Below are 23,832 nucleotides of genomic sequence, written 5' to 3'. Positions count from 1 at the left end.
AATAAAACAGTCTTGCTAAATTGCCCCAGAGTAGGCTCCAATCTGAAGTTGTGATCTTCCTGCCTCAGCCCCCTGGAGTGATAAGATAACATAAGTTTATGTCATCACTCCTGACTTTTTTAATCCATGCTGTGTAGTGGCACAGCATGCCTATAATCCCTGCACTCCGAAGACTTTGACAGCAAAACCCATTAACATTCCTAGTCACAACTGATGAGAGGGACTTGAAAAGAAGGTAGCTAGATCCTAAAGAGGCTCTGAAAATATTCAGGAACTAGGAAGAAAAACATGAACTACATGTTGAAACTCCCAAGATTCTAAAACCAGGATGATTTCCCCAGACCAGAATCAAGAATCCAGGCCAGATTCAGAAAGATAATGCCAAAGCTACACAAGACCTGGCAACTGTAAATCTGATACACAGGCCAGAGACAGTCCAATTAGGAATGTAGCTTGGGCATAAGGCTTGAGAAATCTGCATGCAACACTAACAAGAAGGAAACCTGGGCTCTTATAAACTTCCTTCCTGGATTCTGAACTAGCATCAAAACACAGTATATAGGGAAGGGAAGACTGTTTCTAAATGGTCCTGTGATAGTGTAGTAACAGGCCCAAAGAGTCCCCTAAACAACCTCAGTTTCAGAAGTCAACAAACCATACAGACTTAGAATCTTTAAAGCCTCTGTCTGACTACTCTGTGAAAGCCTGAACTGACTGCCAAAGAAATCATTTCAAAAAAGGGAATGAAAAGACAATTTCAGTAGGAAAACACACTGTGATAAATGCCACTAAGGCAGTCTCTGTAACTGCTCTCAAGTACTTCAAGAGATGTTTGTGTAGAAAAGGATTTAGATTGTATAACTCCAAGAGCTTTAGACTGTATAACCCCAAAGGACTTAAACTGTATAACTCTAGAGGGAAGATTAAGAAGTAGTATTTACATATTATAGGGAGCCAAGTTTTTGCAATATATAAGAAAGTCTTTAAACCAGTAGAACTGTTCAAAAAGAGAAAGCACTGACACAAGAGGGAATGAGTCTTCAGCCTTCCTGTCCCTTATGTAGTGACTAAAGAATAAACAGAATCCATTGGTTGGAGATATGACTTGCATGTAGATGTCCCTCTACCCCCATCCCAAAGTGTTACGGAGTCATAAGTGAGGCTTTCACAGATGCGCCTGGATCTAGTGGGTGATGCTGGGATTAAAGATGTGTGGTTACTAAACCAGTCTACTGACTAGTTTGGCACTGTTCTGGGTGTGGATAATGGAAAGGCCCATTTTGTGTCTGGGAGGCAGCACCCAGAGGGTGGGTAGCCTGGAAGGGATAAAAGGCAGAGGCAGGCTGCTGATTCTTTGCTACTTCACTGCCTTCTGCCCACCATGAACTGTCGCTCCTCTCCCATGTGCTACCCTACCTTAGAGCCAGCTGACTATACAGTGAAACCACTACAAACTATGAGCCAAATAAATCTCCCCTCTTTTAACTTAGGGTGGTGGACATTTTGTCTCAACAACAAGAAAAGTAACTAAGACAGTTGGTGATCTGACAAAGAGAACTCATGCAACAAACAGTTCTTCGGACTTAAAATGGAAAGAAAAGAAACTTATTTGTATCAGCCAATATGCTCATTCTTACATATGTAGTTTAATCTTCACCAAAATGAAAACAAAAGTTATATCTATCCCATTTTACAGACTGAAATCTGAAGTTTCAAAGCAATTAATTTACTACAGTACAAAGCCACCAAGGTACATGGGATTTATTTCCTCTGAGTTTTATGGTCATTTTTTTCTGTTGAGAACACTGCATACATTGTGACCAATTTATAATAAAACTGAATGAATGCCATTAAACTGTCACCTCTGAAATGCTTGTTTTTGAAGCTCTGGGTACTAAACAGGTAGCTTTCCTCTGAAATGTCACTGAAAGGTAACCACAGTTTAGTTCCAGCAGGGAGAATGCTTTTTCTGAGCTAAGGATTCAGGTAGAGAATAGGACCTTTTAGGCTGATATCTCTGAATAAAATAAAATACTCATTAAAGTTACCAGAATTTGACTACTAGTCACAATTTCATGTAAAGAAATTGACTGAACTCAGAGTTGGAAGGATGGGATAAAGTCCAAGATATATCAGTTACAAATTTGTGACTCTGGGTTGTCAGTTTATGTCTCTGAGTCTGGTTCTTCAGGGAGAAAATGAAGATACAGAGATAGAACATCTCTAAGAACTAGCTTGCTTGCTTGCTTGCTTTCTTTCTTTCTTTCTTTCTTTCTTTCTTTCTTTCTTTCTTTCTTTCTTTCTTTCTACTATCTTCATAGAAAACTTGGAAAAATCCCCACGTTTCCTTATTTACTTATGAACTACTTCTGTTTGACTCGTGGTTGCCCTCCAGTCCTATGCATTATCAGGCTAGAGGGCAACCTTACAATGACTCATTGATTGCTTTCCAAACCCCTCCTTGCAGGCTGATCTGGTTTATTCTTGCAGGGCCCTAAAAGCAAAGGGGCAAATCCGAGAGTTGAGCAGAATGTGGGACACTCCCACACACTCCTACACACGCTGCAGTTCAGATTTTGAACTTTGCTCTCCCCTAACAAGAGTCATACTACTCTGACTAAATTTGCAAATATCGATTTTTTAGTTTCTGATTTAACAGCGTGACCTTGCAGTTTCCTTCATTAACACCTCCAAAAAATACAAAACTCAAAGTTACCTGACTCAGATCAGTTTTACATGAATAGTATGTATGCCTTCATGCACACTGAAGGTAGGCCAAGATGAAAATGACAGCTTAAGTTCACCATCAGAGGAACCTACCACTGTCTGATGAATGAGCAAGTATGGAAAACAGGCCTAAAGCAATAGCCATCAGCACAGAGCGGGAAAGACAGTGGCTGAAGCCTGTGTCTAGAGAGACACATGAAACTAGTGGGATCACCAAGGAAGCACAGCAGCCCGACCTACCCATCTGTGGGCAGGCACAGGAACAGACTTCTCTAAACAAAGTGCAAATTTCACAACTGCTAGGTAGGAAAAGTGTGCTTCCGTTCCACACTGGACGTTATCACAACACAGAAGGATCCATGAGTCACCCTCTGCTGGGCCATCTTCAAATACTGACAAAATTTTTCATAACTGGACAGTGGTCATGAAAGGAGAAGTCCCTGTTCTTAGGAAATAACAAAGGTATTTAAGGTTAAAGGGGTACAGTATGTTCAGCATGCTCTCAAAATTGTTTAGGAAAAGGGTGCGTGTGTGTATGTGTGTGTAGAGTGGGAGGAAAAGAGCAGGGAAAAATGGAGGGAGTAGAGATGGTGAAGTGCATGAACTATATAGCAGGAGGGACGGGGAGTTCCTTACACTGTTCTTGCAAATTTACTGCAAGTTTGAAATTACACAAAACAAAAGGTTAGACCTAACGGTCCCTTTAAAAAAAAAAAAAAAAAAGATGGCAATGCATTTCACATGGTAAAATGTAGTTGGCATCTGTGTCTGTGGGCTCTATATCCATGGACTCAAACAACTGGAGATTAAAAACATTTTAGGAGAAACAACTGTACTGAAAGTATACAGACTTTATTCTTAGTATTTCTTTAACAACACAGTACAATAATGACTTCAACAGTATTTACATTGTATTACATATTATATGCAATCTATAGGTGATTTAAGGTGTAAAGGAGGATATGCAAAACTATGCCATTTTGTATAAGGAACTTGAGTATCTGTGGGTTTTGATATCCCTGATGGCTGGTGGGTGGCATCCTGGTGACTGCTATATACCACAACTGTTTTATTGACATGTCACAAACAAGGAGCTATAAAGAAACAGTTCTGAATTAACTGTATTTTGAGGTCCACACCATATATACACTTATGGGTAACTTCAGAAAATAAGCCTTCTTACATATCTCTGGTAAGTGCTTGCTAGTTTCTGCTGGAATGCTGAATAAAGTAGAAAAAGGTGGCTTAAAAACAGTCAAGATCTCTAACTACCTCTATACAGGTATAAAGGGAAACAAATTATATATAATAAAGTATCAATATATCAAACTACATTTAAATAGTACTGTATTTTATGGCTCTTTGGGTATTATTCTGAAATTAAATAATTTGTATTATATTTCAGAGATAACAATTTTCAATATATAACCACATTCAGAAATATTTCAGCAGGGCACAGCAGCACATGCCTATTATCCTAGCAACTTAGGAGACAGAGGTGGGAGGATATCAAGTCCTAGGCCAGCTCAGGCAGTTTAGCAAGACTGTCTCAACATAAAATTTCAGTTTTTTGAGGAGTCTCTCCACTGATTTCTGTAGTGGTTATACTAGTTCACAATCCCACCAACAATGCAAAAGGGTTCCTTTTCCCCACATCTTTGCCAGCATTTGTTATTTCTGTGTAACTGATAATAGCCCTTCTGGCTAGGGTAAGATGGAGTCTCAATTTCTAATTTGCAATTCCCTAATGGCTAAAATAATGAACACTTTTTTCATGTACTCACATGGTCAAAATGTTTTATCTGTGTGTGTGTGGTGGAATATACCTATAATCTCAGAGTGAGGAGGCTGAGGTAGGAGATTGCTGTGAATTTGAGGCCAGCCTGAACTATATAGTGAGATCTGGTCTCAAAAAATCAAAGGCTCTGGGTTTAACACTAGCAACCCCAAGGCGGATGAGGGGATGGCATTTCCATGTAACAACCCTTAACTTTTTTTTTTTTTTTTTAAATAAAAGATCTGGAGATGGAGTTTGGTGGAAGAGCACTTTACATATGCAAAAACCTGGGTTCAAATCTCAACTGAGGAAGGGGAAAGAAAGCTTCTTCTCAATTTAAGTCTCAAAAAATACAGACATGATTTTCTCAAAGCTTCTGATATGGTGATAGTTTGTGTTTATCCTTTATCTTTGTAACAGTGAGAAACAACTAAATGGAAATAAAAATATAGTTACATGCCTATTTTGCTTAAAGCTGCTACAATGCATCTGTTCATAAAATGCCATTAATTTACCAACTACCACCTAAATGTAATAAAAATAAAGCACACTAAAACTGAAACACTAATCTCCTGGCCATTGTTTTCTTTTAAGTAATGACCATATTTTAAGTCTAAATTATACATATTAAAACTACTTTTTTTTTTTAAACTTATTTTTGTAGTACTGGGGACTAAACTCAGGACCTTACACATGGTAAGCAAGTATTCTACCACTGAGCTACATTTCTAGCCCTTTATTAACATTTTGAGACAACAGCTTGGTAAATTACCCAGGTTAATCTTGAACTTGTGATCTTTCTGCCTCAGTGTCCTAAGTAGCTGGGATTTCAGGCATGTACCACTATCCTGAGCTAAAAAAAACTATTTTGAAGGCTATGCTTCAAAAAACTTTGCCTGAGAAATGTAAATTCTGTTTGACTTACCTTTGTCTGCTCTTTTCTAAGTTGCTTTAATAATGTTAAATCATCCAAATTCTTTTCTCTCTCTTCTCGGAGGTTTTTTACTACTGCTGAAGTCTGGGCTATACAGTTTTTTATGACTCTGTCCCTACTGGCATGAGCTGCCATCAACTGAAAAAACAAAGGAATGAAAGGAGGGGAAAATCACATCAATTTATCACATTTCATTGTTAGAAAAAATTCTTGAGACTTCAGAAATTTAGTATGTCTACACAATTTTTAAAAATACAATTTATGAATTTATGAAACATTGTGTTGAATCAGAAAAAATTCCTAGAAACAGACTGAAAGCAGCACCTTGGAGGGGGAAGCCTGAGGCCTGAGCTGTCTGTTCCTCATTATGACCCAATATTTTCTGCTTTTCTTTCCTGCAGTGCCCTGCTTTTTCATTTCAGTCCCCATCTCCTCTGACCTTGTCACTTCCCAATGCCCTACCAATGTGTCCATCCTACAATGACCCTTTGCTACCTTTCTTCTCTTTTTTGGCCCACATTATTATCATCCTTATTTTTATTTTATTTTATTTTATTTTTTTGGTCTCATGTTGTCAAAAAAGGGAAGATGTAGGGAAGCTCTTAGTTACAACAAGGAAAAACAAAGAATGGTTTGTCTATGTAAGATGGAAGCCAGTGAAGCCACTGATAACAGCAAATTCTATACAAAGCACACATTAGTGATGGCACCAAATGTGTTGGATGAAAGCAAAGCTGTCTGAGATAGCAGTTCTGTAATACCCTCCCTCTCCAAGCAACAAGTTTAACAAAAACAGTTAATTTATTTTCTGTAGTTTGATTAGCAAAGTGCAATGGTCAGGTTTTACACACTCTCCTACAAACACAGCCAAATGTTGATGACATTAGCATTTGCAAAGCACATTTAAATTCATGGACTTTTTACTGTCAGTAATGATTTTCATGTTTACTTTTGGAATAAAGAATGCTAAGATTGAAGGAGATATGGTCTAATAAAGGGGACTATTTTATTTTTACTATGAGTTGATATTTTAAATTTCTAAAACTCATCAGGGTAACTTTTAGATTTCTGAAGAACGGAAATATCTTCATTAGCTACAGAAAGAAGTTGGCTCAGGAACTAAAGTAACTCAGGAGGACCACTAAACAACTTGGATTACACTGATGTTTCAACTGAGACAATACTTAAGGAACTCAAAACTACTTAAAATAGCACCAAATGCTATGTAAGAGTACAAATCCTTATATGTTAAATAGTACCTTTATACATATTAGTTAACTTAATTCTCTTAACAACCCTATGATCTAGGTACTAGTATATTTCATAATATGGAAACTGAGGCAAAGAGAGGTTATATAATATATTCAAGGCCACCCAGCTAGGAAATAGCAGAAGTGAGGATTATTCTAGTTCTGAATTCATGTTATACCTGTAGGTTAATAGGAAGATTGCAATTAAAACAACTGAATAGTAGAGACAGTAAGTACATTGGTAGTATAGTAAGTGAGGGTATTATGTGACCATCTAGTTCTTTAATCAGAGACCCAAAGAAACTAAATGAACTTTCAAACATCTTCACAGTATATTAGGACTAGGACCTCTCCTCCTGATTACTGAACTACTCAGAAAGGTCCACACTTCGAAATGATCTCAAACCACAAGACTCATTTGATTGCTTAAAAAAATGACATAATTTAATATAAAAAAACAAACCAAAAAGCAGCAGCTAATGCTCTAAATTTGATATAAGAAGCTTGTCTAAAACTATTTTTTTCATATTTGCATTTTCATAATATTTTCATTAATGACTATGAATCCAAACAGTAACCCTGTGACAGTAGAGTTCAAAATATCGAGTGTCATTTGAACTTTAGCTTTCAACTCACTGAAAAGGTTAAGTGAGCAAATTATGAAAAATATAGGTATCATTGTTTCCTTCTGCTTTTGGACATTAAAGAGATGAGGAGGCAATGACCAGATCTGTCTTTGAGAAATCAAAGCCTCAGCAGGATATGACAATTTTTCTGTGGCTTTCCTTCTCTCCTGCCTGCCATAAACTTCTATTTCTCTTCCTGATAAATGAAAGAAAAAATGAAGAGATAAAAGAAATGAAGAGCTTTAACCTTTCCTTACATCAACTGTCTGGCTTCTTAATCTTAACTCATTAACATCCTTACTCTTGCTACTATTTACTGTCCTGCACTCCCCCTCATTTCTCTAAGTTACAGCCTGCAAATTAAGAAGCCAAAGAATGACTGCTTCCATTCTTCAGAACCATTTCTTCACTGATTTGGGCATAAGGTCACAGATCAATTTAGTCTGTACAAACCAGATCAAAATTTTTGTATCTCCTCAGATGTTGGCCAGGAAACATGAAAATGACAATCATTTTTCACAGTTTAGATATACGTGAAAATATGTTTGCCTGCAAAGAAAGACACAAAGAAGCACAAAAGAGAGACTCAAAAGATACACTTACAGACTCATACAGTTGTTTACAGGTTTGGCTGGCGTCAATTTTCCCTGCAAAGGAAGCTGTTGGAACCGTAGTGTTTAATTCATGTACTATTCTGTCATCAATTGTCCTCATCACCTTGAGTAATTCCTATATGTATTTAAAATAAAAGAATATAACCTGAATGAAAAGTTCAATGATAGAAATTAAGTATTTAAGCAAAAAATAAATACTTGGATATTTTACAACCCTCTAATTTAGAAGTGGGAAAATGAAGCTAAATATAGTGCAGGTGGGCTCTGGACATAGCTCAGTGACACAGCACCTGCCTGACAAGTGAAAGGTCCTGAGTTTTATTCTTGATACAAATAAATAAAATACAATCATAAGAAGAAAATATTTATTACAAGGAGAAGCAGGTAACATAATTCTAATAGTGGTCACTGAGTCTGTCTCCTTGACTCAACTTTGATTATCTTAAGGGTTAAGACTATTTTACTCATTTAAGTTCCATTTGTTGGCACGGTGTTTAGCAAATAGCATCTGTCTCTCCAACTCTGGTATACAGCCAAAAAAGGCTTCTCCTGAGCACCATGCATTCTCCCCAACCTCCAGAGTAACTACTGCTCTGTTCCCTCTATACCTGCCATGTAAATCATAGTGCTAGATAAAACATTTCTGGAAAAATATATGAGAAACCATCAGTAATCGGTAATATACTGAAATTAAAACTATATTTTAGACATTCATTTTTTCTTCCTAATATGACTGTATATTATTTTTGTGATACAAACAAATAATTTGACATGCTGTTGGAGAAAAAATAAGATTATTGGTTTTCTTATTAATAGAACAAGTAGGAATTAGTCTACATTTTCTTATGTAACCCTATCTCACATTTCCCAAACTCTCCCTGCCCCCAGGTTTTCAATTTCTCCTAACCTGGCTCAAAAGCTCATATCTGTAATCCCAGATACTCAGGAAGCTGAGGCAAGAAGATCATAAATTAGAGATCAGCTTGGACAATTTAACAAAGTCCTGTCTCAAAGATTCCCTGTGTATTTTTTTTAAAAGATTTATTTGGTACAGGGTCTTGCTACACTTCTTGGACTCACAGTGATCCTCCTGCCTTAGCCTCCCCAGCTCTGAGCTTACAGGTGTGTACCACTACACCCAATTTCAGCAATCTGCACAGCACATCTGGGGTTCCACAGGCAGTATGGCATGCGGTACCAGGAATTGAATCTGGGTCCTTGAGCTTGCCTAGCAGGTGCTTAGACCGCCAAACTACCTCTCTGGCCCCAAGACAGCTGTGTACTGCCTGCATAGCAGTCTTTTTTTCCCACATTTCTGTGACAAGGGCACTTCTTTACATTTGTTACTACAAAGTGTGTGTGTGGGGGGGGTTGGATCACTTATACTCTTCTGCAGTTTACATAAATTCTTGGAAAAGTTTCTGGCAGTAAACCCTTCTCTTTATAAATTGTTTAAGCTTTACAAAATGCAAAACATGAAAACAAAAACAAAATTCCTAAAACAATGATCACTAAAAATGCACCAAGAAAGCAGAATTACACAATATTAGGAATATAATTATTGTTGAAAACAACCAGCTTAACATTCAGTATTAATATGTATTCAAATTCCTCTGGGATAGTATGGGGCTGGGCCTGGTGGTGCACACCTATAAATCCAGCACTGGAGTGGGGGTGGGGGGTCTGAAGCAGGAGGATGGCTGAAGTTCAAGGCCAGCATGGGTTACAAAGTGAGTGCAAGCCATCCTGAACTACACAGAGAAACCCTGTCTCAAAAAGACCAAAAAAACTGAAAAGGCTCCAAAACTTTGGCTGGGGGTGACGGTAGCACATGGCTATAATCCTAGCACCTGAGGCTAAGGCAGGAATACCATTCAGTTCAAGACAGCCTGAGCTACATACTGAGTTCAAGGCCAGCCTGGATTACACAGTGAGACTGAGACCTGATCAAAAAATCAAACAAAAAAATTTTTAAAAAAATCTTTGCTTGACTCCAATATACTATCCTATTTCTTTCCTTTGTTCAACTTAAATTCATGAAAAAAAAAAATTTAAAAAAAGGGGGCCAGGGAGATGGCTCAGTGGAATAAGTGCTTCCCTGGCAAGCGCAAGGCTGTGAGTTCAATCCCTGGTTCTGCCAAAAAAAAAAAAAAAAAAACTTAAATTCATGACTGAAACCAACCTTAATTCTTTCCTCATCCATTTGTTAAAACTTACATTATGATTAAAATATTACTGTTATTTTAGAAAATTAAACTTTAAAATAAAAAACAGCTTAAGATAATACTAAGTGAAATAAATAAGATAAGCTTAAATCTTGCATAGTTACTCTTATATGAGAAACCCAAAGCACAAGGAATTTAAAGAACAAAATAAAAGATAAATAGTAGGAAGGGCTGGTGAGATAGCTCAGGGGACTAAGCACCTGCTTAGGCAAGTGAAGGAACCAGGGTTCAATCCCTAATACCATATGCCATGCTGGCCCTGCCTCCATGCTGAGCCAGTCACAGAGTCTGGGCATGGTGATGCACGCCTGTAATCCCAGTGCTGTAAAGGCTGACAACAGGAGGATCACTACAAGTCTGAGCTGTGTAGTGAGACCCTGTACCAAATACATTTAAAAAAAAGTAATACGAAACAGGGAGATAGATCTTTTGCAAACGGAAAGGGGACCAAAACATGGAGGGAGAGAACTGGGAGGGGACAGGTTAAGACATGTTATGTATACCAACTCCTCATAATAAATGTGGTCATTAAATAAAATGTACTAATAAAATTTTTTCAGTAAAAAAAATTATCCAAAGTTAACTATTATCAGTACTTTAACATGTGTTTAGTCTTTTTCTTTAATTTTTAAAACTTTTTCATCATTTATTTATTTGGTACAGGGTCTTGATACACAGCTCAGACTCGTAGTCTCAGCCTCTCCAGCACTGGTATTACAGGCATGCACCACCATGCCAGGTTTCAGTGACTGGCACAGCATTCAGTACCGGGTATTGAACTTAGGTCCTTGCACTTGCCAGGCAGGCGCTTAGGCTCCTGTGCTATCTATCTCCCTAACCCTGTTTAGTCTTTTTGCTACATATATCTATGAATATTTTTATAAAGTTGAGGTACTATGTAATATTTTTAAAGTTTGCTTTATGACATCCCACGGATATTTTGTCCTGCTATTAAAAATGCCTTGAAACAGTTGTTTGACAGGTCACACCTATAATCCCAGTACTCATCTGAGGCTGGAGAATCACCACAAACTCAAAGATACCCTGAATTAGACTATGAGACCTTGTTTCAAAAGTATTAGAAAAAGAAAAGAGCAAAGCCAGCCAGCCAGCCTTAAAAATACTTGTTTTTGCAGGCTAGCAATAAAACAGAGATTCACAAATGCTTGGTAAGTGCTCTACTGTTGAACTCAGACCCCTCAAAGACATTTTTAATAGTTCCATAAATATTCTATCCTGTGAAGGTAACACAAAGAGTGTTTCCAATTATAATAACTAGTTTCTTAATTTAATGTAAGTCTAAATTCAATTCCTACCATTCCATTAATCTTTAATTAGTAAAGTTAATGGTTTTTTGAGATCTCAATTCTGGAAACAAAACATACTACATAAGGCTCATAATTCAGACTAATAAAACACAAGCAAATGAAAGGTTTAACCCAGGTTCATTGCCTTGTTTCTTCTTCCTGTATCTTTCTCTTTTGGTCAAAAGCATAGTATTAGCTGTGAACTGGTATTCTTAGGGGATAATCTCATAATCACTGAGCTACCATCATCTTAAACAGTACCATATTACAGTAGAGAATGCACAATGCTCAGTAAGTGATAAATTCCAAATGATGGCAGACTTTTGAGAGTAAAAAGAAAAATCAAAGTGGGTGTGATAGCACATATCTGTAATCCCAGCTAGTTAGGAAGCTGAGATAGTTTGAAGCCATTGTGGACAACTTTAGTGAGACCTTGTCTTTAAAAAATGAGAGCTACATAGGCTGGCCAGACAGCTCAGTGGGCTAAAAAGCGCCTGCTTAGGCAGAGCGCAGCAGTCAGGGTTTGATCCCCGGCATGCTGTACCAGCCCCACCCCTGGGGCACACTGAGACAAGATTGAGACTGCACATGGTGGCACATGCCTGTAATCCCAGCTCTTGGGAGGCTGAAAACAGGAGAATCACTGAGTCTGATGATCTACGTAGTGAGACCTTGTACACCCTGTAGACCCTGTCTTAAATCCATAAATAAGTAAATAAATAAGAGCTACAAAGCTCAGTGCAAGGCCCCAGGTTTGATCCCCACTACCACAGCCTAAGTTCAACAAAAAAAAAGAAAAAGGAAAGAAAAGAAAAGATAGACTGGGACCACCATGCCAACATTATTTCCTAGAACTTGCCTATTAAAAAAAAAAAAAAAACAACATCAAAAAAGCAACTTTCAAAAAAAATTTTTTTTCTTTTACGTTTTCCTCAATATATACTTACTTGATCTTCTGAAGCTAAGGTTTAACTGTATCTTCTAAATAGTTTTCCTTGGGCTGGGCATGATGGCACATGCCTTGTAATGCCAGCATTCTGGGAGGCTAAGGCCAGTGGATTATAAATTCAAACCCAGGCCTGGCAATTTAGTGACTAGTAAGACCCTGTCTCAAAACAAAAAATAAAAAGGGTCATATAGCAGCTTATAGGAAAACCCTGGGTTCAGTCACTAGTAACACACACCATATGAAAACAAAACATTTTCCTTGGCTATGAAAACACTCAACAATCTTCTTTAAATAATATATTATTCATTAACTCACTTTGCATTCAACAACTACTTATTTTCTGTATCATTATTGTAAACAAGGAAAATGATACCATGGAATTGAGTATGTTGCTGATCATAAGAAATTCATAGAGCTCATGATCAGAAAACGTACTATACTCACATTTTAATAAGCTAATACATTAACTTTCAGAAGCTTTAAAAAGTATTTGTAACAAAAAAAAGTATTTGTTCTGAGATGGGTGTGAAGCACGAGGGCCTGAGTTCAATCCCCCCCCCCCCCCCCCCAAAAAAAAAGATCTCTGAGAGGTCAACAATTGTAGTCCTGCTTGAACAATTTAGTGACTTAGAAGACTGTTTCAAAAATAAAATAATTTTAAAAGGCTGAGAATGTAGCTCTGTGCAAGGGCCCATGGTCAGTCTCAGGACTGCCAAAAAGTCTTTTGTTCAGCTGTGGAATTAACTTATATACATTATTCATGTATTATGCCCAGGAAATGTTTTATTAGGTATCAGAAATGATCTATGCATATGTAACTATATTTCTTTTTTTCTTTTCTTTCTTTCTTTCTTTCTTTCTTTCTTTCTTTCTTTCTTTTTTTTTCTTTTTGGCAGAACCAGAGATTGAACCCAGGCCCTTGCTCTTGCCAGGGAAGCACTTATTCCACTGAGCCATCCCCCAGCGCCTGTTGTTATAACCTGACATATGCGCCGCCATCTTGTTCTGTATGCGCCATTCTAAATGCTGTAACTTTCCACTGTGCCCTGTTCTCTACTTGAGAACCTGCAGTTGGGCCTTTCTCACGCTGTCCTTTGTGCACACCCGAATCTAGTTTCCAGCCCAATGTCCTGTTCTTGCCCTCGTTCCCAGCTACAAACTGTACCCACCACTGCACCTGTTACTGTTCATTAGAAACAGGTAATTTTTCAACTGTAGCCCCTAGATGAACCCTTGACGTCAGCCTTTGCGGTTTATTGGCTTAAATACCCACTCCCCTCATCCTCCCGGCACGCACCTCAGCATCTTGCCGGGGTGGTCGCCGCTGGGTACCAGCTAAAATAAAGCGCTTCGGGGCTGGAGAGATGGCTCAGTGGTCTAAAGCACCTACTTGGAACAAGCTTGGCAAAGCACAGGGACCGCGGTTCGAACCCCCAGCACTACATGCCAGCCAACCGCGCCCCCTGGTGGGCTGAGCTGGCCCCACACACACACACACACACACAATAAATAAATGTTAAAATAAAGCGCTTCTTTTCGAGACTGCCTCATTTTTGAGTTACAACATTTGGGGGCTCGTCCGGGATCCCACGGGAATCTCTCGTTTTAAGAAACATCTTGTGGCGCTGACAGGTAAGTACTTTTTGGATTTGGTGCACATTTATTGGGGCAGATGGACCTGGTGTCCCTTCTACCGCGGAGTGGGACACCCTCTGTTTTGGGTTTCACTTTTGGGAACTTGTCTTTGGGCACATGCGCCCATTTGGCTTCTCTGGTCTTAATCCTCCCTCGCCCCTTTTAGGTCACCTTGCCGTTTTGGAGGGAAAGACTCTTGCGATAGTTTTGCGTTGCCTCTTCTGTATTGTTATGTCATTGTCAGTCTATTTATCAAACATGGGACAATCGTCTTCTGTGTTACTAACATTAATATTAATCATTTTAGTGATTTCAAGGAGCGAGCAAAGGGCTACCGGGAGCCAGTATTTCCTGGGAAACTCCATACCTTCTGTGAGCTCGAATGGCCAGCTTTAACACCCTCCTGGCCTCTGGAGGGGTCTTGCTTTCTCTCCACAGCTCAGGCGGTCCGACAGACAAGTCTTCGGATCTCCCACTCACCCCGACCAGATTATCTACATTCAGACCTGGATCGACCCCATCTACGATCCTCCGCAGTGGCTAAAGAAATTCCTCAAAGCCACCGGCCAACAACCCCAAAATCCTCCCCTCTTAGTTCCCCTTAAAACCCTCAAACCTCCAAAGCCCCCCCCCCACGTCTTACCAGCAGACGAGGAGGATCTCCTTTCCCTTTGTCCTCCTCCACCCTACTGTCCGCCTGCCTCTGCTCCTCACCCTAGCCCCTGGCCGCCTAGTCCCATGCGGACTAGAAGCCGTCAGAGACCCGAGAGTCCCTCCTCTCCTGACACCACTCAACCTGAGGAGACTCCTTTGGCTCTTCTGCCCTTGTGGGAGGTCCCTAATCCTGATCATCCCCAACAACCCCTTTTTTCCTTTGTTCCCTTTTCTACCTCAGACCTTTATAACTGGAAACATCAGAATCCTCCTTTTTTGTCTATGGCCATACCACCCTGAATGCGCCCTATCTCACCTGATCTCGGAAGCTAAGCAGGGTCGGGCCGGGTTAATACTTGGATGGGAGAATCCTCCTTTTTCAAACGATCCTCAGGGACTGATTTCCCTCCTCGAAACTATCTTTTTCACCCATCGCCCCATCTGGGACGATTGCCAACAATTATTACAGACCCTTTTCACTGCAGAAGAACGCGCACACATCAAGACATTTGCAAGAAGATCAGTTAAAGGCCCGGATGGAGAGCCTACATCAGATCCTATCCGCTTGGACCTTGTGTTTCCTTTGTCACGCCCTAACTGGGACCCTAACCCGGACCAAAGTAGGGAGGCTTTCAACCGTTATCGCCAGGTCTTGTTGGGAGCCCTGAAGGGCGCTGCTAGGAAGCCTACTAATTTGTCCAAAGTATCAGAAGTTAGACAATTGGCTACCAAATCTCCTGCAGGCTTCCTAGAGAGATTACAAGAGGCCTATCGCATTTACACCCCAAAAGATCCGGAGGCACTTGAAAACCAGAGGGGCAATTAATATTGCATTTGTTACCCAATCGGCGCAGGATATTAAATGTACATTACAAAAGCTGGAAGGACTTCCAGCTTTTGTAATGTACATTTAATATTGGGCATTTAAGGGCATGCCACTTAGTTGGTAAAAATAGCTCAAAGGGTGTTTGACAACCAGGAAGACCCCAAGGATAAAAAGCTCACCAAGGTTCTAAAAGTCTTGGCCAAAAAAGTAAAGACGAGACCTCCCCTAGAAAAGGACAAATGTGCCTACTACAAACAAAAAGGACTGGTACAAAGACTGCCCCGTCCTCAAAGCAAAATTACAAAAAGATACAAAGACTCTTCTGTCTCAGAACCGACGATGTCAGGGCTCTTTCGGTCCCCCAGAGCCTCGGGTAACTTTAACTGTAGGGGACCAACTAGTGGATTTTCTGGTTGACTCTGGAGCCACCCACTCTGTGATAACACAGCCATTGGGCAAGCCCACTGGGGACTCGGTAAAGGTCCTTGGGGCCACAGGAGATGCCAAGTCTTATCAAAAATATCAAGCCAAGCTGACGCGGCCAGGACAAAAGGCTATTCACACTTTTCTCTGGATCCCTGAGTGCCCAGACCCGCTTTTAGGCAGAGACCTTTTACATAAATTAAAAGTCCACCTCAGCTTGAAGGACCTCAGCTCATAATTGCTTTGGGAAACGCAGGCCCTTCCAAGGACTTAGCTACATACCCGGTAGGAAAAAGGATACCTCCTTGTAGAAACCAAAGAGGAATCACTAATTAGTCAAGAAACCAATGATCTCCTGTAAAATGGACACAAGAAATCCCTTTGGTTTGGGCAGAGGGAAATCCTCCAGGTCTAGCCATAAGTCAAACCCCTTTGGTGGCTGAACTATTCCCAACAGCCACTCCTATAAAGCTGAGACAACACCCTATTAGTCTCCGGGCCCATCAAGGCATAGCTAAACATATTTTAAGGCTTCGCTCCCAAAAAATTTTATGGCCTTGCTCCTCTCCGTGGAACACTCCCTTGTTACCAGTCCAGAAGCCAGGAACTCAGGACTACAGACCAGTCCAGGATCTCCAAGAAGTAAATAAGAGGGTAGTTACTCTCCACCCCATTGCCCCAAACCCCTACACCCTGCTGAGCCTCTTAGGCCCTTCAGGAACATGGTATTCTGCACTGGATCTGAAGGATGCCTTCTTCACATTGCCTCCAGTAAGCCAGCCTATATCTGCTTTTTGAATGGACTGACCCTACTACTGGGGTCTCTGAACAACTGACTTGGACTAGATTACCACAAGGCTTCAAAAATGCGCCCACTCTCTTCGATGAGGCTTTGGCTAGGGATCTTTTGGGTTGCAAAGAACACCCAGATGTGACTTTATTACAATATGCTGATGACATTCTATCGGCCACCGAGTCACAGGAACATTGTGTCTCCGCAACCCAAGCCTTGCTAAAAACCTTAAATATTTTGGGCTATCGAGTGTCAACAAAAAAGGCTCAACTATGCCAGAAACTGGTAACATATCTGGGGTATCAAATACATGAAGGCAAACGGACCCTGTCTCCCCGACAAGTTCAGGCCGTTCTACAGATTCCCACCCCTGTTAACAAAAGACAAGTTCATGAGTTCCTGGGTGCTGTGGGCTATTGTAGACTCTGGATCGTTAACTTTGAGGAGGTTGCTCAGCCCCTCTATGATACTGTGGGAGGACCCACCCAGGACCCTTTCAACTGGATTGCCTCCCAGGAAATGTCCTTCCAACAGTTAAAACAGGCCCTTGTTGAAGCTCCTACATTGGCCTTACCAGACCTCCATAAGCCCTTCACCCTTTAGGTGGATGAAAAAAGGGACATTGCAAAAGGTGTTTTGACCCAAACCTTAGGATGCTGGCAACGACCCACTGCTTACCTTTCAAAGAGGTTAGACAATGTGGCTGCTGGATGGCCCACTTGTCTCCAGATAATAGCAGCAGTGGCCCTATTGGTCAAGGAGGCCCAAAAACTGACTTTTGGACAAAAACTCATGGTAATCGCTCCACATTCATTGGAGACCTTGATCAAGGCTCCCCCTGACCGATGGATGTCAAATGCTCACATTTTCCAATATCAAGCTTTACTTCTTGATCCTTCTACAGTGACCTATAAGGAAGCCACAACCCTTAACCCAGCCACCCTGCTGCCAGATGATGACCTCTCTCAGCCAATTCATGACTGCGCCGCTACTCTTGAGACTACTACCAGTCTCAGACCAGACCTGACTGGTATACCCCTAGATGATGCAGAAGACACCTACTTCTCAGATGGGAGCAGTTTCGTCAATCAAGGTAAAAGAGTCACCGGCGCTGCTGTCACCACCTCCACTAAGGTTCTTTGGACACAAAGTTTAGAATCAAGCACTTCAGCTCAAAGGGCTGAGCTAACAGCTCTCACTCAGGACTTAAAATTGGCTAAAGACAAAAAGATCAATATCTACAGACAGTAGATATGCCTTTGCTATTGTTCATATACATGGAGCCATTTACCACAAGAGGGGGCTCTTAACCTCAGGTGGACAAAAGATTAAAAATGCACCTCAAATATTAGAACTTTTGGCTGCCATTTGGCTGCTGTTATGGTTTGTGTCTAGTGTCCCCCCAAAGCCTCATGCAGTCATGGGGCGAGGACTTCTAGAGTTTGTGTTAACTCATGATCCACTGGGATTATGTGTGATCCAAGGCTGGGATTATGGGTCTTAGTACTGCTGGGATTACTCATAGGTGGGTAAGTACTGGGAAGTACCCATAGGTGTGAGTACCCATAGGTGTGAGTACTTCCCCTACCCTGGGGCAGGTAATTTGCATTACAATGTAAGGTGGGAAGAGAAGCTAGCTGCTTGAGCTGCTGCTACCCCTCCCTTGCTCTCTTGCTCTTTGCCACCACCATGAAAGGTTGCCCTCTGCTATGTGCTGCTCTGCATTGGACCCAGCTGAGTATGGACTGAAACCTCCAGTAACTGTGAGCTAAATAAACCTTTCCTTCCTTCATTTTGAGTGTTGGGTATTTGTCCCAGCAACGAGAGAAGAGTAACTAAGACAGCTGCCTAAAATGGTTGCAGTAATCCACTGTAAGGCTCACCAAGTGGGAACAGATCCCATCATACTAGGAAATAATATGGCTGACGCCACAGCTAAGAAAGCGACAATAAAACTGTTATAACCTGTGCAATTGATGTTTCCACTGTAACTTTCTTAACAAGGACTATTTGGTACAAGCTGACAACTTAAACTCCATCTTGTAACAAACTTTGAGACCTCCATTTTGTAGAACCTTGATTTGTTTTATAACCCCCCCCCCCACTATCCATGCCTTCCCTGGAAAATGTGACTGTGCAAATAAGAAAGTGTTCCTCAGCACTCCGAGAGAAGATTAAAAAAAAAGTTCCTCAACATTCTGCAAAATGAGTTAAACTGTCCTTCCTATGGGAACAAACAGAAGCCTGAAAATGGGTAAAACTGTCATCAGATGTTTTTCGGACGACCGAGACAAAAACAACGCCTAAGCCAAATAAAACATATTCCTGTAGGGTTTGCAAAATGCAACCTCATCCATAGAAACAAAGAGTTACCCCTCAGTCATGACTAACTCAAGATAAGCTTTGTGAAATCCTTCCTCTTCCCCCTACTCTTGTGGTTTTTCCCTTTAAAAACTGTGCCTCACCTAGACTAAACACGCACCTACTTGGAGACAAGAGTAAGTGCCGCCGCTGAGCTCAGCTAAATAAAGCACTTTCTTGCTTTTTAAGTTTGAGTCTAGTTTTTGATTTTTGGGTTACAACAAAAATCAGTGGGGAATGAGCCTCTCCCCACTTTACTATTAGTTCCTCCTACTCTCTCAAGCCCAGTCTACACTCAAAAAATTTACATTTGGCCCTACAACTGCAAGCTAAACCTAATATACCAGGAAGGTGATACCAGCTCCCTGATAAACAGGTGTTACTGCCTGAGACCTTGGGAAGAAAACTGATCCAACAAGCACATCAAGCCACATATTTAGGGGATTTAGGGGACTCGAAGTTGGCTGCATTGTTTAATGACACAGTCTTCATCCCACAGCTTTCTAAATTAAATCAATCTTGCAGTTTGAGGTGCATGCAATGTCAACTGGTAAACTCCAAGAGGCAAAAGCCAGTGGAAACACACAGATATCATGGAACTATGCCCAGAGAACACTGGGAAATTGACTTTACTGAAATGGGCAAACCAGGACTATATGGGCACAAGTACCTGTTAGTACTCGTGGATACTTCCACTGGTTGGGTAGAAGCCTATTCCACCAAGTCACGGCTTTAACGGTTGTCAAAAAGTTACTGTATGAGATCATACCTCGATTTGGCCTCCCACTGTCTATGGGCTCCAATAATGGTCCGGCTTTCATGGCCCAAATGACACTAAAAGTATCTCAGGCCTTACAGATCAATTGGAAACTCCATTGTGCCTACCAACCCCAAAGCTCAGGACAGGTAGAAAGTATAAACCAGACCTTAAAGTCCACCATTACTAAGTTGGCCTTGGAGACTGGCAAAAACTGGGTAAGTCTCCTTCCTTTTGCCCTTCTTTGCACGCCGTGTTCCCCTTGTCTCCCCGGAATCCCAACTTTTGAAGCTATGTTTGGGCGCCCCCTCCTCTTATCCCTAGACTGGCTGAAGAAAAATTGGCTGACCTTGCTAACCAAGATCTTATTAAGTCCCTTCAGGCTTTACAGCCCGTGCTGACTTCCATCCACTGACTGTTTCGCCACCACCACCCAAAACCCCACCCGATGCCCAACACATCTGAGGAAAATCCACCAGCCGCAGAACTTGCAACTGAGGTCCTCATCAAAAGACACCATCGAGATTCTCTTGAACCACGCTGGGAGGGTGGTTCACCATGATCCTCAGCACCCCAACTGCAATAAAGGTTGCGGGAAAGCCTGCCTGGATTCATCATACCCATATCAAGCCGGGTGCTACTGCCAACAGGGACTCAGATAAGTGGAAGTATGCAAAAACCGATCATCCCCTTAAGATTAAGATAACAAAATGCTCCTAACATTCTTGTTTTGTTGGCTCCTTGAACTGCTTTTTATTGTTCCGGCTTGATCACCCCTACGACATACCCCTCGTTTTGGGACCTGAAAATTAACTAATTTTGTAACTGGGTCCATTATTAAGACTAATTCTACAGTTCATGCGCAACTTACCCTAGACCTATGTGAACTATTCCCCTTAACAACAAATGGGTTTTATTCTCCTTCTGGACATCAGGTACAACCTGGAGTCTCTTCCAAAACCTTTATTGTGGCACCCAACAAAATGAGAAACAACTCCAATCAGTTGATTTCTATATTTGTCCTCAGATCCAACAAAAACCAACATTCCTCCACCTCCCTGCAGATTACCACACCAAACATTGTGGACAAGAAAGCTCATTTTTTTGTGCTTACTGGGGATGTGAGACCATCTCCCCTTAGACATCAGACCCATACCTTCAAGTAACTCGTCAAAAGCCGACAACCTGTTGAATAGGCTCATGCAACCCACTAACCTTTACCTTTGATAAGGTAAAAGACATCCATTGATTGCAAGACCAAAATTATGGTATCTGACTTTGTATGTTAGGCTATGATCCGGGTCGCTCCTTTTCAATACAATTTGTACCTGGACCAAATCGGCCTCCCCCACCTCGTCCCATTGGTCCTTTATTGCCAGCTCTTCCTAAACTACCCACATGCCTTGGATTAACCACACCAGCCATAGCTACTGCTGTTCACGGGAGAGCCCCTCTTCCTACTTTACCTCCTTCCCCAGATCCCTTCCTACCTCTTGATATTACGTATCAATACCTTAACTCAACCAATCCCAACCTGACTGCTGATTGCTGGCTTTGTCTTCCCCCACATCCACCTTTTTATTCTGGCACCCCTTTACAAGCCCTAATAGGCAGGGACATACAAAATTCCTCCGCTGATAATCTTACCTGTTGGTAGGGTCAAAGGCCTTTACTTACTTTAAGAAATGTTAATGGACACCCTGGTACTTGCATCTATTCTGCCAAGTACCCCCTAACTTCCTCCCCATATAATACCCTTTGTAATCACACCTTTTCCAGCTCCATTTCGAACTTCACCGACCTCGCTAATTAACCTTATCGCTCCAAATGGAACTTAGTTTGCTTGTACCTCTGGTATTACTCCCTGTGCTATGCTTTAGATTTTTACCCAACATCATGAACTATGCATATTAGTCCACATCCTGCCCCAAGTTTACTAGTACTCAACAGAAAGCGGAAGGTCACACATTTTCCCTTACCAGGAGCTGGCCTCACCCTTGTCCCACACAAAGAGGGCTAACCCTGTGTTAATACCAGTCTTACTGGGATTGGGACTGGCTGGTTCCATTGGAATTGGAGCGTCTAGCCTAATAGTTGGAGATTTAAATTACAAACAACTTAGTGCTTTAATCGATCAAGACCTAGCAAACCTGGAAAGTTTGATGTCTAAATTAGAAGAGTCCCTTAGTTCACTAGCTGAAATGGTTCTACAGGGAAAGGGAGGTGGCTCAGTAGGATAAGCGCTTGACTGGCAAACTCAAGGATCTGAGTTCAATCCCTGGTTCTGAAGAAGAAAAAAAAAAAAGAAGACAGATATAATGAAAACACAGAATCAAAAATTACACTATGAAATGGTTCTATAGAACCAAAGAGGCTTAGATCTTCTCTTCCTTAAAGAAGGAGGGCTTTGTTTCGCCTTAGGAGAAACTGTCTATACGCCAATCACTCAGGGGTAATTCAAGAAAACATGTCAACCCTCAAAAAGAGGTTACAAGAGAACAAGAAAGACTATCACGTCAAAACAGGTTTCAAAGATGGTTTTCATTCTCCCTTTGGCTGACAACCCTCTTGTCTGCCATGGCTGGCCCTCTCCTAATGTTACTGGGATGTATAACTATTGGCTCTTGCGTGATTAACAGATTTGTCTCTTATATTCAAGATAAGATCCAAACAGTAAAAATGTTGGTTTTCAACTCTCAAGGGTATGAGCAACTGTTGCTCACTGAGATCCCTTTCTCATGAGCCAAAGATTTGACTCATCCCAATAAAATCAGTGGGGAATGTTATAACCTGACATATGCGCTGCCATCTTGTTCTGTATGCGCCATTCTAAATGCTGTAACTTTCCACTGTGCCCTGTTCTCTACTTGAGAACCTGCAGTTGGGCCTTTCTCATGCTGTCCTTTGTGCACACCTGAATCTAGTTTCTAGCCCAATGTCCTGTTCTTGCCCTCATTCCCAGCTACAAACTGTACCCACCACTGCACCTGTTACTGTTCATTAGAAACAGGTAATTTTTCAACTGTAGCCCCTAGATGAACCCTCAACGTCAGCCTTTGCAGCTTATCGGCTTAAATACCCACTCCCCTCATCCTCCTGGCACGCACCTGAGTCTTGCCAGGGTAGTCGCCGTGGGGTACCAGCTAAAATAAAGTGCTTCTTTTCTTTTTAAGCCTGCCTCAATTTTGAGTTACAATACTGTAACTATATTTCTAATAATAAAACAGCTTCTAAAAAAACTATTTACTAATATCTAGTATGTATGAGGCACCATTCTAAATATTGGGGCTAAAGTGATAAGCAAAACAGGAAAAGTACTTGCTCTTACAAATCAAAATATCTAAAAGGGGAGAGAATAAATACCCTCGTCAACAAGATAACTTCAGACACTGAAAAGTACTGTGAGAAAGAACACAAACTAAGGATAAAAAGTGGCCAAGTAGAGGGCTGGGCTACTTTGTCTAGAGATCAATAAAGCCCTTTCTGAGGTGCCATTTGAGCTGAACTTCAATGGTGCTAATGAGCCAATTATAATAACCTCTGTACTCACAAATTATAAAACATAGATAAACTCTGGAATGTTTGAGGAATTAAGAGAAGGCAAGTGGACTAAGAGCAAATAAGGGAAAAAATGATATGAGGTAAGGTCAAGGAACACCAAAACACAGGACGAGGCAGACTAGAAATGATTAAAGGCAAAGCCTTTGGATAAGGGAATGACAAACATTAATTTTTGTAAAACACAATTTTAGCTGCTTTGTGGAGAATAATATTGGAGAAAGGAAACAGTGATCATTTAGAGGATATGTTATGGCCATCTAATCAAGAGACAAAGGGGCTTTGCCATTTAGCTCAGTTTTTTAAAACGCCGCTTGGGCAAATGCAGTAAGGCACACAGGTCTGTGGTTCAATTCCCAGCTCCAGAAGCTGCACCAGGCTTGCCCTTAAGGCAACCTGAAGTAGCCAAAAAAAAA

General features: G+C 41.0%; 1 protein-coding gene across 1 annotated transcript in view; it reads right to left on the bottom strand.

Annotated features, from left to right (window-relative positions):
* The window catches only part of Ccdc58 (coiled-coil domain containing 58), a 38,728-nt gene that overhangs the window by 4,538 nt on the left and 10,358 nt on the right, over window positions 1-23,832 (bottom strand). The window contains exons 2-3 of the mRNA XM_004642230.2: window positions 7,918-8,043; window positions 5,430-5,576 (exon numbers count right to left, since the gene is read on the bottom strand). Of these exons, the coding sequence (XP_004642287.1) occupies window positions 5,430-5,576; window positions 7,918-8,043 (273 nt within the window). The remainder of the gene's footprint in view (window positions 1-5,429; window positions 5,577-7,917; window positions 8,044-23,832) is intronic.

This window comes from Octodon degus, unplaced genomic scaffold (assembly GCF_000260255.1).
Source record: "Octodon degus isolate 3935 unplaced genomic scaffold, OctDeg1.0 scaffold00147, whole genome shotgun sequence".
NCBI classification, from domain to species: domain Eukaryota; kingdom Metazoa; phylum Chordata; class Mammalia; order Rodentia; family Octodontidae; genus Octodon; species Octodon degus.
This window is presented reverse-complemented; position numbering and strand designations above follow the sequence as displayed.